Here is a 19,174-nt window from a genome sequence, read left to right as displayed (position 1 = left end):
GCACGCGTAAATGGAAACCGAACCTGATTTGATTAACACAGCTGCAAACTAATGAGTTCACATCCCTCTCAGCCAGCCACAACAGCCGCAGCATCAGATAGGGAGTATATATTCAGCATCTGTCATCTTAGAAAAGTCAAAAGAGAAGAAACAGAGTGAGACTGCGAGAGAGAAAGAGAGAGCGCACGCGCGCACGAGAGAAATGCAAGCAGACCTCCCGGACCAAAACATCAGTTTCCTCCTGGGAGAAGTTTGGCCGCCTGACGCTGCTGCGCTCTTCTGCCATGGCGAATTGAATAAACTCTCATTACGCCTTCGTGCGGCGCATTTAAGGGCGAGGAGAGGGGCTCATTTGATTGGTGTGATGTGTGTAAAACCCACTCCATGCCTTCTCTCCTCCCTCTTTCCGACTTGCGCCGGTAGGAGGGACGGAGGTGGGAAAGAGGAGTAGCTGCGCCAGGGGGCACGGTGTGCCAAACTTACAAAATCCGCCTGGCCACACCCAGTTGGCAAAGCGCAGGTGCGCTGCGCCCCCGCCGCGCCCGGTCTGCGAAACTAGAGCCCTGTGTGTTTAGGCTGCTCTGGTGCGACATCCATAAGAAGTGGGGGGGAGTCAAGATGGCGACCGAGACAGACGCAAGTTTTCGTGGCTGAGCAGTGTTTTACATTTCTATCCCTTGACATCACCTTTCGACTTCACATATGATGCTTTAAACACATGCAAACTATGTGTTAACAATCTCACAGTATTTCAAACTCCGGTTCTCCAGCTAATATCAAGTTAACTGCCTTTTCTACCGGCTGGATAGCAGCCAACCTCGCACGGCTAAGCTAAAAATAGCTACACGTTGCTACTGTGTTTGTGGAGCGTCACTTTCCATCTGAACATGATGCCAAACGAACAAGGAACGAAACGGAAAGATAAAAGAACTCCTGTCCACAAAGAAGGTATGATTTTTGGAGTGCCTCTAAATGCTCACATGACACAAGCGAGCTCTTCAGCTACTATTTCAACTGCCGCCGTTACCCCTGTTGATGCTGACCACGATTATGCAGTCTCTGGGACTGACGCTTGTTGCCAAAATGCCAACCTTATCCCTCTGCCAGAATCTGCTCCTGATACGCCAGTGAAACCAAAGGAAAAAAAACAGAAAGCTGAGATATCTCTTGCAGATTTACAGAACAACATTCTTGCCGCAATTAATGAACGAGCCGATAACCTGGAGGGCATGATCACCAGGAATGCAGTCGGCATTGAGGCCCTGAAGAAATCTGTTGATTTTGCCTTTGCAGAGGTTGAGTCATTAAAGACTGATATGAAAGTGGTCAAAACTGCCAATGAAAAGCATGACCAACAAATAGCAGATCTGCAACTCAAGCTTAATGAAGCTGAAAGGTACGGACGGAGATGGAACCTCAGACTCCATGGTGTCCCTGAGGGAAATGCAGAAGATATTAAAGCCAAGGTTGTCAACATCTGCTGTACTGTGGTACCTGCCTCTCAGTAAAAATCACAGATGACATTGACATTGTCCATCGCCTAGGACGATACCGGGGACCTCAAACAGGCCCAGAACGACTATTATTCGTTTTACAAACAGATCTACAAGATACCTTCCGTGGAGGATGGCAAAAAAGAGCGAATACCTTAAAAACAACAAGCTGAGGTTCGCCAAAGATTTGACTTCTGATGACAAAGCGACACGAAACAAGCTGTGGCTCATGATTGAAGCTGCAAAGAAAGAAGGGAAGAAGGCACATTTTGCAGGTACCCATGTCATCATTGAGGGAAAGGAGGTACGTCCAGAGCAACTTAATCTGACCCAGATGGACACATCATCCGCTGGTGCTGCTTCCCACTCCTGAAACTCCCTGGGACCTCCTCCAAGATGACAAGCTGATGGACTACTGAAAACATATGCCTCAAGACCAAGGTGACATGATACAATCTTTGTTTGTTGATTGTAGCTGGGATGAAGATGGAGATTCTTTTTGCAAATGAAGATTCAAAAGGAAAAAAATACTCTTTTTGTTATTATTAAGTGACTGAGAGGTGGTACATTTTTGCAGTTTTTTGCTTTTTCTTTGTTACTTTCTGCCTCCAAAGATTTTGAACTGTCCGGTGTACATTACCCATTAAAAATTACCCATTAAAATTGTTTTTGATTTCCTCTACAATGACCATTAATTATTGCTGAAGATGCAGCTTTAAGGTCAAATTGACGCTAAGCAGTTTGTATTTTATGACTGTGGCTGGAAGGAGAAAAGAAAAAAAGTGTTATGTGAATGGGAGGAGGTGCTCTTCTTGCTATAATTTTTCATTATTTTTTCACCTCCAAGTTTCCTATATTGTTCTCTGTGGACACATTAACTGTTATTTTTGCACTCCACATTGAAAAACTTTCCATGTCTTCCTCTGAGAGGACAGCTAAGGGTTGCTAAAGATACTACTGAGCTCAGGACATTAGGATACAGACTGTGGCTTATGATGGTGTGATGGGGGAAAAAGAAGAGTGCAATTTTGCATTTTTTTCCTTTTTTTTATATAATTGAAAAAGTGAAAGACACGTTGAACTGTTTACTTTTCTCCCCGTTTTTTTATTATATTCTTATTTTTCAACTTAATAGCCAAGTCTGTGACGCCACTTTTTGCTGGTGATATCTACCTCACGAGGAGATTGTTTAACACTGATTCAAACAGTATTATCATTGTTTTCTATCGGTAAGGGATAGAGATGGTGCCTTATGTTCTTTAAGCACTTTAAATTTTCTACTGTTTATAGTACTTGTTCTTAGTACTTCTTTTTACATTGTCTTTTTCTGTTTTTTCTCTTAATGCCAGGGGGTTGAGACAGAATATCAAACGAAAAGCTTTGTTTTTGTTTGCAAAACAAAAGAAAACTGACTTTTCCTTTTTTCAGGAGACACATTCAGTTAAGAACGATGCACAGTTATGGAAATCACAGTGGGGCAACGATATCTGGTTATCACATGGCTCAGAAAGAGCAGCAGGTACTGCTATTTTGAGGAACTCTTTCAATGGGGACAATTTACATTCTGAAGGTGATCCTAAAGGTTATTACTCTATTTTGATCATCAACACCAACGATACTGTTGTTCTATTAGTTAATTTGTATGGGTACAATTCAAAGTGTGATAATGATATGCTGCTTGATGTTTTAGAATTCCGTTTCTTACATTGGCTTTCTAAATACCCCAACACAATGATAGTAATGGGAGGGGACCTAAATATCGCCCTAGATGGTCTTCGCGATAGGTGGCCTCCACGAGCCAACAATTACTGTATATGGCCTCCAATCTGATACAATTCATGCATAAATTTAACTTAGTAGATATATGGAGTGGAAAAAATCCAGATGTGAGTTCATATACTTGGAGCAATAAAGCACATGCTAGTTCATCACGCATAGATTTTTGGTTGGTGTCTAATTGTTTTGATAGCAATGTTATTAATGTCAATATCCTCACGACTCCATTAACGGATCATAAAGCAATCTCAATACAAATATTTTTAAATCCTAATACTCAGCGTAGAGGTTCATACTGGAAACTGAACAGCTCTATCCTAAAACATGATGCAGTGATTAAAACAGTCCAGTCTTTAATTGATCGTTTTTGGCATAAATCCTTATCAGAAAAGAAATTTTGTTGTAATTGGGAACTTTTTAAATTCGAATTATCAAAATTTTTGAGAACATATGGGAGTTTGATAGCCAAAGCTAAAAAAGCTGAAGAAGAAAATATAATTACAGAAATAACATCATTATCACAAAAAACACCTGGTAATTTATCAGAAAATGAATTACAACATTTAATGAATCTGCAAAATAAATTAGATGACATTTACAAATTAAAGGCTGATGGGGCCTTTGTTAGAAGCAGGAGAAGATGGTTAGAGGAGGGGGAGCAGAACACTGCTTATTTTTTTCGACTTGAAAAATTTTATGCTAAACATAACACAATACAAAAATTAAATATTGATGGAGACATTACAGATGACCCTCAGAAAATAGCGAAATATTGTTCAGACTTTTATACCAAATTATATGAATCAAAGTATGATGAGGAATCTACATGTCAATTTTTGAGATCCCTTACAGAAACTAAATCAATTGACCTTGATCTAAAAGACTTATGTGACAAACTGATAACACTACAGGAAGTTACATTTGCTATAGAACACCTTAAGCTTAATAAGTCTTCAGGTACTGATGGTATCACTTCAGAATTTTATAAGGCATTCTCTAAACAGCTTGCACCCTTCCTCCTTGGTGTCTTCTTAGAATGTATTAACAATGAATCTCTTCTTCCCACCCTAACCCAAGGCCTCATAACTTTAATTCCGAAACCAAAGAAAGATTTACTTCTTATTGACAATTGGCGTCCAATATGCCTACTAAATAATGATTACAAAAAATTTGCATTGATATTTGCTAAAAGAATAAAAACGGCTCTAGATTTCATAATTGATGAGACTCAATCCAGCTTCATGAGAAACAGACATATTTCCAACAATATCAGATTAGTACTGGAGTTAATTGATTATTCAGATTTGTGCCCTGATGAAAGTTTCATTCTTTTCGTAGATTTCTACAAGGCTTTCGACACAATAAAACATAAATTAATTTATCATGCCTTGGAAAAGTTTGGTTTTGGGTCATATTTTAGCAGTGCTGTCAAAACAATGTACACTAACGGAAACTGTTCATTCAAGTTGCATACTGGTACTTCTCCTCGATTCTTCCTTAAACGTGGGGTCCGGCAGGGATGTCCAATATCTCCTTATCTTTTTTTACTTTGTACTCAATTGAAGGGTTAGGGTTAGACAGTGAAGTTATCATCAGCCAGCTGGCTGATGATACGTCATTATTTTTAAAAGCTCTCTCTCAGATACCTTTGTCTATTGATTTGATAAATACTTTCTCTGCTGCATCTGGACTTTGCTTAAATATAAAGAAATGTGAACTTCTTTGCTCTCAAATATTGTGACATCCCTTCTGTCTGTAATATACCTGTAAAAGACTCCATTACTTACCTCGGTATCATTATCACCAAAGATAGAGGGGCCAGGTGCAACTTGAATTTTGATTTAACTATTGACAAAACACAAAAAAAATTTAACCAATGGTTGCAGCGAGATTTATCACTAAGAGGAAGAATTCTACTGACCAAAGCTGAGGGAATATCCCGCCTTACATATGCTGCTCTATCCCTTGATGTAAACAAAAAGATTTCAAACGATATTGACAAAATGCTTTTTAACTTTATATGGAGGAACAAAAATCACTATGTCAAAAAATCAGTAATAATGAACTCATATGATAAGGGTGGCCTTAACTTTTTAGACTTTTACACTTTAAATAATACATTCAAAATAAATTGGCTAAAACATTTCATTAAGAACCCATTTTCAATTTGGAACTTTATACCAAATTTTATTTTTTCTAAATTAGGAGGCCTAAATTTCCTTTTATTTTGTAATTATAATATCGAAAAACTCCCCACAAAACTATCCAATTTTCATAAACAGATGCTTCTCTCATGGTCATTGATTTATAAACACAATTTCTCCCTGCATAGATACTACTTATGGAACAATAAAGACATTATATACAGAAACAAATCCATATTTTACCCTCACTGGTTTTCTAATAACATTCTTTTGGTTGGTCAGTTGTTTAATTCAAATGGCTCACTTTTGACATATCAAGAATTTATTTTGAAATACAGTATTATTATTCCCGTTAGGGAATTTAATATTGTTATAGATGCAATTCCTGCTGGAGTTGTTATGCTATTTAAAAGTACGGCAGGACAGAACCCGAATTTAAATTTATTATATATTGATCCAACCAAACATGAAATCGGTGAGATTTGTTTCTCCTCAAGACGCAATAATAATCGTCATTTACGCGCATTGTTTCAGAAAGATGTTGTATCAATTCCATATGTGGTTTCTTATTGGAACAACTTTGTTAATAATCTCGACTGGAAAAAGATTTGCACTTTACCTGCAAAATACTTGATTAATAATAAAATGAAAGAAGTATCATTTAAAGTAATTCATAGATTCTACCCATGTAAAGTTTTTCTTCAACGTTTCAAAAAAGATATCGATACTAATTGTTGTTTTTGTGAAGGATCCCCTGAAGATGTTTTTCATTTATTTTGGAATTGCCCATTCTCTACCAAATTATGGAAGCATATTTGTAATTTGATTTGTATTTGTGTAGAACCACATTTCTCCTTTTGCTTTGAACATATATTGTTTGGCTTTATTGACTATCCATCTGTGAAAAAAAAACAATTTTATATTATTAACCTTATTATACTACTGGCTAAATGGTTTATTCATAAATGTGGATATACTAATCAGAAACCACTCTTTTGCATTTTTGAAAATGAAGTCAAGCAATATATTAGGACCATTAGACACTCCACAAATGCGAAAGCCATTAAAACCTTGGATTTATATGCTCTTTTTAATGTATTTATGTAATATGATATTCTGAATTTTTGCCACTGAATGTATGTCACCCCCTGGCGTCTATGTTTGTTTGATTTGTGTTTTTCAATAAAGGGGGGGGGGGGAAAAAACATCCATAAGAAGTAAAAGAACAACGATGCCAATCTGGCAATACCAAACATCACATGGTTTGATGACGTAGTGCGCCTGGGAGATACAATTTAACAGAGGAGGGAGGGAGCGCGGACATGGGCTTCCGAGCAGAGTTAGAGAGGTTTAAACACTGAAGACAGGAAGTGACAGATGTAAACCCTGAAGACAGGAAGTGACAAATGTAAACACTAAAAACAGGAAGTGACAAACGTAAACACTGAAGACAGGAAGTGACAAATGTAACCCTAACCCTCTGAAACAAGAGCTGGATGAGAAAAAACGTAAACACCCGAACATTTCATCCATCAGCAGATTTAATCAGATCAGATCTTCATTTAAACCGAAAGATGAGAAACATAATAAAAAACAAAATCATTTTACATTGACAAACTTAATCTGAGATAGGCTATCAGATCAGGGCCCTGTCTCTGAAAGCACAATTAATGAAAACTCAGAGTTTGTTCAGCCTGAGATAAAACTGAGTTTTCTGTTTCACAAAGCCAGCTCAGTGTAACCCTGAGTGAGTTACTATGGCAACATACTCTTCTAACGTAGCTGCTGAGTCACAGGTTTGCTTCATCTCAGCCTGAGGCTGAGCGTGTAGCAGGAAGTAGAAACATGGCGTGTCCTTTAGTGAATGAAGTGGTGGAGGTTGAGGCCCAGTGTATGCAGAGGCTGTTGTGTAAGGAGAAGGTGATTAGAGCCTGTTTGGATGTCTCCCTGGAGGAGTGTCTATATGAAAGATACTGTTTGACCTCACACTCTATCATTTATCTAACAATCTGTTCCACCCACATATATCACATATTACACATCCTGGATTTATATTATCATCACAGCACATTTTATGCATTGTCCTTTGATTCTTTTCTTTATAACATCAGAGACACTGAACACATCAGAGAGACAGCGGTTTGTCGGTCCGTAAGAAAAGTGTCTCTGGCTCTGAAAAGACTTTGGACCCTTGTTGTGGTTTTCCCTGGACATAAATCTAGCTCTAGCTCCATCTGAGAATACAGGAGATTATGTGAATCAGAACTCATTTCACAGCAATCCAATGAGCCTCAGCCTAATATTGACAGATTGAAGTAAGTATAAGCAAAACTTCTCACCACTCTGTACAACATCATCAACAACATTTGATTTCGAGTTGCCGCGAGTTGGTGTGTTTTTCTTATGTGCTGAAATATACTGAAATATATGAAGACTGAAGATATAAACATGTTTCTATATTTTCTGTATATTAGACACATTACCACCTCACATTACATAACGTCACTTCACATTACCTATTTACTTTGCTCTGCAGTCTGTTCCCATTACACCTCACGCTGTTTAGCTGCAGCTGACGTAATAGATTTTTTTTCATGTCTTCATTCGCTATCATTAAAGTCTCCGATTCAGTTGGGATGAAATAAGTGGCTTTCTGCTTTTAACTCCACTTTCTGCCATTGAAAATCATGTTATCTGTAGTCCATTGATGATGTCTTTTGGTGCTCACTGTGAACGTGCTTCTCTCAGGCTGAACATACTCAGAATTGATTGAACTGATTGTGATCAGCTGTTCTGGAATCAAAAACTCAGAGTTTCTCAGCTAAGGCTCAGTCAACTCAGAGATCTGAGGGGTATTCCAGAAAGCGGGTTTAGTGAAAACTCAAGTATGTTAACCCTGAAATGAGGGAAACTCTGGGTTTTCAGTTCCAGAAAGAGAGGTAAGTCAAACTCTGAGTCAATCACCATGGCACCATTCTGCTTGCTAAATTTCACATGCTGCTTCTCTCTCCTTGGCACCGGTGTTACTTTTTTTTACGAAATATATGCCCATATTTGCTGTAGGCATTCATGAGCACCTCCAATTCCAAAGGTGTAACATAAGTTGATTGCTTTTTTTTCTGGTTGCCATGGTGAATTGAGGTATCAGGGCTCCATTGATGATGGCTTTTTATTGTGGTTGTGCACATGCTTAACTCAAGGTGTACCTACTCAGAGTTGACTGAACTAATTAGAATTAGCTGTTCTGGAACCGGATACTCAGAATTTCCCATCTCAGGGTAAGTCAACTCAGAGTTCAGGATTAGGCTCAGAGTTTGTTGAACATGTTTACTGAAATCTGACTTCAAGGACTGATTCCAAATCACAGACATTATGATGTCATCCTGTAGGTGGAGCTTACATTGAATGGGCAGGACTTCACATACAAAAAGAAAAGGAGGTGTGGCCTATTATTCTGACCAATCAACGACATAGGGGGGCATGGGCGCGACCAATCATCAGTTTGGAAAGACGACAGTCTCCAACAACAGAGGTACAAAGAAATGGAAATCATCCAGAACTGGAACTGTTTCTATTTGATTATATGAACGGTGACTCTACAGTAGAAGGTGTACAGTGACTCTACAGTAGATGTACAGTGACTCTACAGTAGAAGGTGTACAGTGACTCTACAGTAGAAGATGTACAGTGACTCTACAGTAGAAGGTGTACAGTGACTCTACAGTAGATGTACAGTGACTCTACAGTAGAAGGTGTACAGTGACTCTACAGTAGAAGATGTACAGTGACTCTACAGTAGAAGGTGTACAGTGACTCTACAGTAGATGTACAGTGACTCTACAGTAGAAGGTGTACAATGACTCTACAGTAGAAGATGTGCAGTGACTCTACAGTAGAAGGTGTACAGTGACTCTACAGTAGAAGATGTACGGTGACTCTACAGTAGAAGATGTGCAGTGACTCTACAGTAGATGTACAGTGACTCTACAGTAGAAGGTGTACAGTGACTCTACAGTAGAAGATGTACAGTGACTCTACAGTAGAAGGTGTACATTGACTCTACAGTAGAAGATGTACAGTGACTCTACAGTAGAAGATGAACAATGACTCTACAGTAGAAGATGTACAGTGACTCCACAGTAGAAGATGTGCAGTGACTCTACAGTAGAAGGTGTGCAGTGACTCTACAGTAGAAGATGTACAGTGACTCTAAAGTAGAAGGTGTGCAGTGACTCTACAGTAGAAGAAGTACAGTGACTCTACAGTAGAAGATGTACAGTGACTCTAGAGTAGAAGATGTACAGTGACTCTACAGTAGAAGATGAACAATGACTCTACAGTAGAAGATGTACAGTGACTCTACAGTAGAAGATGTGCAGTGATTCTACAGAACATGTACAGTGACTCTACAGTAGAAGATGTGAAGTGACTCTACAGTAGATGTGCAGTGACTCTACAGTAGAAGATGAACAGTGACTCTACAGTAGAAGATGTGCAGTGACTCTACAGAAGAAGATGTACAGTGACTCTACAGTAGAAGATGTACAGTGACTCTACAGTAGAAGATGTGAAGTGACTCTACAGTAGGTGTGCAGTGACTCTACAGAAGAAGATGTACAGTGACTCTACAGTAGAAGATGTGAAGTGACTCTACAGTAGATGTGCAGTGACTCTACAGTAGAAGATGTGCAGTGACTCTACAGTAGAAGGTGTACAATGACTATACAGTAGAAGATGTGCAGTGACTCTAAGTAGGTGTGCAGTGACTCTACAGTAGAAGGTGTACAGTGACTCTACAGTAGAAGGTGTACAATGACTCTACAGTAGAAGATGTGCAGTGACTCTACAGTAGAAGATGAACAGTGACTCTACAGTAGAAGATGTACAGTGACTCTACAGTAGAAGGTGTGCAGTGACTCTACAGTAGAAGGTGTACAGTGACTCTACAGTAGATGTACAGTGACTCTACAGTAGAAGATTAATAGTGACTCAACAGTAGAAGATGAACAGTGACTCTACAGTAGAAGATGAACAGTGACTCTACAGTAGAAGATGTACATTGACTCTATAGTAGAAGATGAACAGTGACTCTACAGTAGAAGATGAACAATGACTCTACAGTAGAAGATGAACAATGACTCTACAGTAGAAGATGAACAATGACTATACAGTAGAAGATGAACAGTGACTCTACAGTAGAAGATGTACAATGACTCTACAGTAGAAGATGTGAAGTGACTCTACAGTAGATGTGCAGTGACTCTACAGTAGAAGATGTGCAGTGACGCTACAGTAGAAGGTGTGCAGTGACTCTACAGTAGAAGGTGTACAATGACTCTACAGTAGAAGATGTGCAGTGACTCTACAGTAGAAGGTGTACATTGACTCTACAGTAGAAGATGTGCAGTGACTCTACAGTAGAAGATGTACAGTGACTCTACAGTAGAAGGTGTACAGTGACTCTACAGTAGAAGATGTGCAGTGACTCTACAGTAGAAGATGTACAGTGACTCTACAGTAGATGTACAGTGACTCTATAGTAGAAGATGTACAGTGACTCTACAGTAGATGTACAGTGACTCTACAGTAGAAGGTGTACAGTGACTACAGTAGAAGGTGTACATTGACTCTACAGTACAAGATGTGCAGTGACTCTACAGTAGAAGATGTACAGTGACTCTACAGTAGAAGATGAACGTTGACTCTACAGTAGAAGGTGTACAGTGACTCTACAGTAGAAGATGTACAGTGACTCTACAGTAGAAGGTGTACAGTGACTACAGTAGAAGGTGTGCATTGACTCTACAGTACAAGATGTGCAGTGACTCTACAGTAGAAGATGTACAGTGACTCTACAGTAGAAGATGAACATTGACTCTACAGTCGAAGGTGTACAGTGACTCTACAGTAGAAGGTGTACAGTGTCTCTACAGTAGAAGATGTACAGTGACTCTACAATAGAAGATGAACAGTGACTCTACAGTAGAAGATGTACAGTAGAAACAGTAGAAATAATGGTAACATGTTGACACAAAGATGTGAAACCTTCGTCTGTCTCTGTTTTACAGCATTGTGTCTTTGGACCTGTCTCTCCTGCTCAGCTCTGCATTAATAGGTGGCCTGTGTTACCTTTTCAGGTTTGTCTGTCTGTCTGTCTGTCTGTCTGTCTGTCTGTCTGTCTGCTGGTCTGTCTGTCTGCCTGCCTGCCTGTCATCTGTTTGTCCCTATCCTTACCTTATTCAGTGTTTCCTGTCCTATTTCAGGTGCTGAATGAAGTCCATCCTTCATTCTTCTCTTCACGGTTTTCTTCCAGATTCACTCTGCTGACAAACCTCAGACACAGTAAGACTTTTTTCCGTGATAGTTTCGTCATGTTCATTTGTTCAAACTCTGAAAAGTTGAACTCTGGTGATGTTTCAATGTCAGTATGTCTTCAGGAGTTCAGGAGTTCTTCTGCATTTTTAAAGATAGTATAATGCCTTAAGTGTCTGCAGAGGGATCTGTGTGATGTCTGATCAATGTCATCATGTGATGTCATAGTCAGCGCCAGTTAAAGCCCAGAAATCAGAGAGGTTGTCAAATCTGTGTTTACCAGACTCCTGTAGCCCGCTGCTCACCTCTGCTTTTTTTTTTTGTAAGATAAAATCAGACTAAATGGTTGTCAGTGGCCGATGGGTTCTGAGACTGAATTTAATCCTTTACAGGTTAAATCTCAGTGAAGATGATATAAACTCATCTGAACTACTTTTTCATTATAAACAGAAGCGGAGCTGCAGAGTTGTCAGTTTGTCGGATGATGTCGTGTCAAGTTTGAGTTCTGTTTTTCTGCAGAGTTAAACTGAGTCTGATCTGAATTCATGGTTCAGTCACAGATGGTTTCTGACATCACAGTCACATGACCATGTGTCTGCTGTCACAACGTCTCTTCTTCTCAGGGAGGAGCAACGTTAGCCGCAGGATTCTCCTCATCTGTCACATTTTATCACTTCATTCTGTTTCAGATGCAGAATTTTATTCTCACAGAAACTTTTCATAAAAGTGACAAAGAGCTGTGTTTTTTTAAATGTGAGACTATCTGAACACAAACAAGCTATAAAAACTGGTAACCCACCATATCCCATGGCCCTGCACTACAAAGAAGCTCAGCATGGCAGCAGCTATTCTTTGATAATCATAGGCATTGAACATATTGCCAGATCAATCAGGGGAGGAGACAGGTTAAAAAAAACTCTTACAAAGAGAATCCAGGACTAAATAGAGAGTTGGATTTTACTCCTTTTCTCTCAATGTCTTGTTTTTAGGATTATTGCTTATATTGGTAATCAGATGTGTTTTTGTTTTTTGATTGTACTGTACTTATGTGGGTTCCTTCTATAGAGATAGTGACTTGTGTTCACCCTTTGAACTTTGTGGTCATGTGACTGAACCTATAAAGGAAGTAGCCTGACAGCCCTTTGTAAATGCCCTGATGAAGGTCTATGAAGTGCACCAGAGTTTGACCACACTTTTTGAAGACCCCTGCAGCACTCCATGCATTTCTTTTTTCTAGCTGTGTTTGTTTGTTTGTTTTTATGTATGTTTGTTGGACACTGACTCGATGTGTGACTGTGGATCAACATTCAGACTAAAACAGAAACATTTCCCGCTGTGATCAGCTGATCTCAGCAAATTCACTGTGATCAGAGGTGAAGTGAAACTACACTGAGATCTGTCGTAAAGTTTTATCTTCAAACCACTAATCAACATCAGACCTCCGAGCGTGCGGAGTCTGAAGCAGGACAAACATCTGTACTTATCCAGGTTCAGTAATGTCTGCTCCTGCAGCAGGTCTGCAGTCAGTCATCAGGGGTCGATGCTCATTTAACTCTGTAAACTTCCTGTTAATTAGCGGCCGAGCTAACAGGCTGCTAACTGCTGTTGGGAGAAGGATGATCAGGGTTTCCTGTTTGTGTTTAATGGAAGAATGAGGCAGCACGGAGGTGGACTCAGCTCGCTTATGATCTCTGATTGATGAACAGATCAATAACTACAAACAGTCACATGACACACCAGCATCCACCTCACAGGTTAGAGAGTCCAACATGAGTCTTTAACTCTTTGATCCGTCCTGGTCTGACATCTGTCAGTTTATTGATCAATTTATTAGTCAATGATGTTTTTGTTTTCTGCCGTACAGAGGGATAAACATGTGCTGCTAATGTCCTGTCTGGCCTTCTGTTCAGGTCTCAGAGTTGTTGTTTGAGGTTTAGTCTCCAGTGATGATGATGATGATGATAATGATGACGAAGGTGTAGTTCAGTCCCTCTGGTCAGTGACTGATTGATAACTGTTGGACTCATTTACATGTAATCAATAACTGTCTGGTGTCAGTTTGTTTTGTTTCTCACAGCAGTTCACATAAAGTTTATTCTCTGTGTCCGTCAGAGAAGCGAGGGATGAGTGGAGGTAAAGTTTCTTATGGAGGAGCGCTGCTGCTGAGGACGGAGAGAGCGATGGATGACAACAAGCAGGTGAACTTCTCTGATTAAAACTTAACTCACTGCTGGAGGCGGAGCTAGATTTATGACGGCCCATCTGCGGCCTCCGGCTGTTTCATCTGATGATGATGAAACAACTGCAGTGTTGAAGCGGTGCACTAATACAACATATCGTTAGAAAGCAACGCTCGTCACAGAATACGAACCGTGTCAGAGACGTCCATCACAGCAGGTTCAAAAACACGTCTGTCAGACCGCCAGGTGTAACTCACGTGGGACATCTGATTGTAATCCACAGACCAATATATTCCAACAGAACCTCGACGCTCTGACGCTCCTAAAGATCTGTCTGAGTCCAGCGAAATATTTTTACATCCTCAGAAAAAAAATCTTGGAAAACAAAAACACCTTGGAACCAAAATGGCGGCTGAACTCTGACCTTTTGATTGACACCTGACTCGAGCCAATAGGAGCGTCCATGTCGTCTCGTGTGGATTTATCACATTTCCTGGTTTACAGTCAATCAGAAGGCAGGGACTGGTCCGTTTGGCCTGATGACTGATCCGTCTGATACACTGTGATGATTTATGATGATTCACTGTGTGTGTGTGTGTGTGTGTGTGTGTGNAGGAGAGGAGGGAGACGAGGAGGAGGAGGAAAAGGAGGGAAGTGAAGAAGGAAGAAAAGAAAAACTTCCTGTCGCCTCCACACCTGTCCCAGGGTCACCATGGTAACTGCTGCTCTGTTAGACACACACACAGAGTTAACTGTTATTGATGATTGATGTTAACTGATGATGTCATTATGAAGTCATTTTGAAAACCAGCTCCTCTCAGTGTTTCTGATGTGAAGCTTTAACTCGTCTCGGCGGTGTTGTCATGACGACCGTGAACAGCTGCAGACCGTCACAGCGTCAGTGTTTGGTTGTCGTGTCCTGATCTCACAGAAATACGTGAAATGACCACGACCTCTTAACACCGCATTCCGTGGTGGCAGCACGTAATGGGTTAAAAGTATGTGCTGCCACCACGGAAACAATGCAATTGTAAAGTCAATTAGGATCCATTGTCGTGGTGGACACATGGATTCTCTGATTCAACAACGTCACATCAACCTCGTTTTCCTCAGTGATATCTTTAACATTCCTGTATACACACAAAAACACGGAAGTGTCCTTGATAACTCAACAATATGACAGGTTAATGTCAAGGCTATAAAATAAAATAAATGTATTTTGCCAGCTTTTGATAGCATAGAGCTTTAAGAGCATTGTGCTGTGGGCAGATGGGGCCCGTTCCACTACTGTTTTGTAGCTACTGTCTGCCGTCTGTGGGCTTCATTCCATTTCAGATTGCCGTCCGTCTGTCGTAACCGAATCCAAACGCCACTAATAAATAAATAAATAAGAAGAAAAAAATAAGGCTGAGCATGGATAAATAAATAAGAAGAAAAAAATAAGGCTGAGCATGGAAGAACCAGAGAGGAAACACCAGGGCCGCCCCTCCCTAAACGCAGAACACGCGCTGTGCGTAGGGCCTCATCTTCCATGGGGGGCCACATTTTGCGCGAGGGGATGCATTTGCGCATATGCGCAATGGATGCGCACATGCGCTACCGTGAGGCGCGCGTAGAATCAGCTCGAGGAAGGAGAGAAGAGACCTGACCGCCCATGCGTCGCTGCAATGATTGACAGCACTCGACATCTGAACAATAAGAGGGGTGCGCTGGCAGGCACTTGCAGAGCTGCAGCAGGTGAAGAGTTGTCGACATGTCGTCCAGAAGAGCCTCAGGAGTATGTGCGGGGACAGGAGGGCGGGCGGGCTCCACGGAGGGGGAGACCCAAGCCTCAGGGGTATGTGCGGGGCCGGGAGGTCGGATGCTCCCAGAGAGGGGAGAGGCAGAAATATAACAAAATAAAATTAAATAGGAAAAACCTGTCTCCCTCTTTTATTTTATTTTCAGTGTTTAATCAAGGGTGAGGAATTGAGGTGGTGGAAGTTACTTTCTTTTGATGAGTAATTGTTGGCTATTTGTGACTCAGATTTGTTTATTTATTTATTTCAGGTTGAATTTTTTATTTTATTTGACTCATACAGCCAAACTACTGTACAGTACATTTGTTATTGCCAATAAAGGTTGTCAAGTTAAATGGCAAGTTGTACGGTCATTTTGTACCTATGATACATTTGGGATGGGGGCCTCCAAATAAAATTTCGCTTAGGGCCCCAATTTGGTCAGGGGCAGCCCTGGGAAACACCATCACATGGAGCCGTCCGCCCCCGGTAACCCGGCCACCCTCCACTCCACCAGGGGAGAGCGGACCCCAAGCCAGCGCCACAGAACCACCGGCCGCCCCCCCCCCACCCCCCGGCGCACACGGCTCCCACTGAAGAAACACTGGAGTTAAGAACCAAACTATGATAAATAACATAAAATACATTCGTTATTAAATAAGTTAAAACATAAAGCCCACAGTAGATAAAAGTAGAGCATGCTAAAAGTAAATACAATAGGCTAAATAGTATCTAAGCAATAATAAAGTGTCTAAACAATAATAAATAATATTCTATTTAAGTTATCTATTAGGCTACCATTCCACTCTGTAAATAGATTTTAAAATTTCTATATAATTTTAATATTATTTTTTGCTTATTTCATTATTGTTATTATTGGTTTACTTTTTAGTAGTATTGTATTGTCTGAGGATGACTCATGTTAGTAACTATCTACAGTAAAAAAGAAACAAACAAGCAAAGAAACAAACAAAACTCATTTTATACACTGGGCCTTCAAAGTGCTCTCTGAAACTACACCTGGCATGGCTTGTGTCCAAAAAATGAAAAAATCTAAACTTTGTCGTAGAGCTAAACCAAATACATCATTGGAAAGGTCTCAACCTGGAGAGTAACATATGTCAGTATGATGATTCTACATGGCTCCTGCTTTGAGCCATTGACCTTTGAACCTTGACCTCTGTGCATGTTTGCAGGCATATAACTCAGCAACGAAAGGGGGTACAGACATGAGACCAACTGTTATAGAGAGTTCTTGACCTCAACTATCATGTGAGTGTAGTCAACAACTGGGGGTGCTGTCAGATATGGGTAAAATATGGATGAAATTAATTTTCACCCATTTAGAAATTAGATATTTAAAATCTGATTACACAAGTGTGTTTACCATCCCCTTAAAGTCCACAGTGTACTCTCAATTCAGTATTTACAACTTCCAAATCTAGGAAAAACACTTACATTTTTTAAAAACTACAATTCCCTGGGGCCGCGCCATGCAGCTTGATACATATCAGCAACATAGTTGTAGTTCTTCTGATTTGCAAAGTAGGGTTCTAAATAGGGTTGTAAAAAGATAGGCTATATCTACCCAGTATATCTAATATCTAGTAAAGCCGAACTAGTAATGACACTGCACCTAGATGAACTATGGTAAGAAAAAGTAAAGATGTCGGCTAATTTTAGATATCTTAGCTAGTACGCTAGAAACTGCGTTTTTGGGACGGTAGGTTTTTTGCAGCTTGTAAAATAGAGTTGTAAAATAGGTTCGTAAAAAAATACATCTGCTGAATATATCTAATGTCTAGTAAAGCCGAACTAGTAATGACACTGCACCTAGATGAACTATGTTAAGAAAAAGTAAAGATGTCGGCTAATTTTAGATATTTTAGCTAGTACGCTAGAAACTGCGTTTGTAGGACAGTAGGTTTTTTGCAGCTTGTAAAATAGAGTTGTAAAATAGGTTCGTAAAAAAATACATCTACTGAATATATCTAATATGTAGTAAAGCTGAACTAGTGAACACACTGCACCTAGATGAACTATGTTAAGAAAAGTAAGGATGATGGTTAATTTAAGATATTTTAGCAAGTTCTCTAGAAACTGCGTTTTTGGGACTCCGGTTGTAGAGCTGTCAAATAGTGTCGGAAAAAAGTAAATCTACTGAATATATCAAATATCTAGTACAGCCGGACTATCATGTTATTGTTATTATTATTATTATTATTATTATTATTATTGGTGGGAAATTATAACAGAGGAATATATTTGCCGTTTTAATATCAAGAACACGTGTGGTGTTTTTGTGTGTATACAGGACGCCGTTGAATCAGGGAATCCGTGTGTCCACCACAACAATGAATCCTAATTGACTTTACATTGGCATTGTTTCTGTGGTACCGGCATGTAATTCCAACCCATTACGTGCTGCCACCACGGAATGCGGTGTTAAGAGGTCGTGGTCATTTCATGTATTTCTGTCAGACGTTCTCCTGGTGTCGGGGGGTTGACCATCTACACATGACCCCATTTACCCAGCATGCTTTGGTGCCTGACTGATCTGTTTCTGTCTGTGTGTGTGTGTTCAGGTGTGTGGTGTGGACCGGAGACGACCGGGTCTTCTTCTTCAATCCCACAATTCACCTGTCTGTCTGGGAAAAACCGGGGGAGCTGATTGGTCGAGACATCAGCAGCATCATCGAAGATCCACCTCACAAGAGGAAGAAGACAACACCTGCCGGTCTGTCACCTCACCTGTCTGTCACCTCACCTGTCTTTCATCTCACCTGTCTGACAACTCACCTCTCTGTCACCTCATTTGTCTGTCACCTCACCTGTCTTTCATCTCACCTGTCTGACACCTCACCTGTCTTTCATCTCACTTGTCTGTCACCTCATTTGTCTGTCACATCACCTGTCTGTCATCTCACCTGTCTGACATCTCACCTGTCAGTCACCTCATTTGTCTGACATCTCACCTGTCTTTCATCTCACAAGTCATCTCACCTGTCTGTTATCTCACCTGACACCTCACCTGTCTGTCGTCTCACCTGTCATCTCACCTGTCTGTCACCTCACCTGTCTGTCATCTCACCTGTCTGTCATCTCACTTGTCTGACACCTCACCTGTCTGTCACCTCAACTGTCTGTCACCTCACCTGTCTGTCATCTCACCTGTCTGACACCTCACCTCTCTGATGAACTCTCTCTGTCTGTGTGTTTCTGACAGACAGCAGCTCCAGCTGTCAGTCACCTGGTTTTCATGGAAACGATGAAGATAATGATCATGAACACATCTCCAAGAGGAACAGGTGAGTCTGACACAGCCAATCAGACCTGCTGACCTGCTGATGTCATCTTCATCGAGGGATTTCATTGGTTACATGATGAGTTCAAAATTCTCTCAGATAACACCTGTCTGTCTGTCTGTCTGTCTGTCTGTATGTCTGTCTGTGTGTCTTTCTGTCCGTCTGTCTGTCTGTGTGTCTGTCTGT

At 40.4% G+C, this 19,174-nt stretch overlaps 1 protein-coding gene across 1 annotated transcript in view; it reads left to right on the top strand.

The window, feature by feature from the left end:
* Positions 1–19,174, top strand: part of tcerg1l (transcription elongation regulator 1 like) — a 71,826-nt gene that overhangs the window by 46,750 nt on the left and 5,902 nt on the right. The window contains exons 5-12 of the mRNA XM_050060206.1: positions 604–612; positions 8,809–8,945; positions 11,482–11,550; positions 11,677–11,755; positions 13,838–13,923; positions 14,538–14,620; positions 18,269–18,420; positions 18,910–18,991. Coding sequence (XP_049916163.1) covers positions 604–612; positions 8,809–8,945; positions 11,482–11,550; positions 11,677–11,755; positions 13,838–13,923; positions 14,538–14,620; positions 18,269–18,420; positions 18,910–18,991 — 697 coding nt within the window. The remainder of the gene's footprint in view (positions 1–603; positions 613–8,808; positions 8,946–11,481; positions 11,551–11,676; positions 11,756–13,837; positions 13,924–14,537; positions 14,621–18,268; positions 18,421–18,909; positions 18,992–19,174) is intronic.

The sequence above is a fragment of the Epinephelus moara genome, chromosome 13, assembly GCF_006386435.1.
Source record: "Epinephelus moara isolate mb chromosome 13, YSFRI_EMoa_1.0, whole genome shotgun sequence".
In the NCBI taxonomy this organism is placed as follows: Eukaryota; Metazoa; Chordata; class Actinopteri; order Perciformes; family Serranidae; genus Epinephelus; species Epinephelus moara.
Note: the sequence above shows the minus strand (reverse complement) of the source record. Positions and strands in the feature narration are given on the sequence as shown.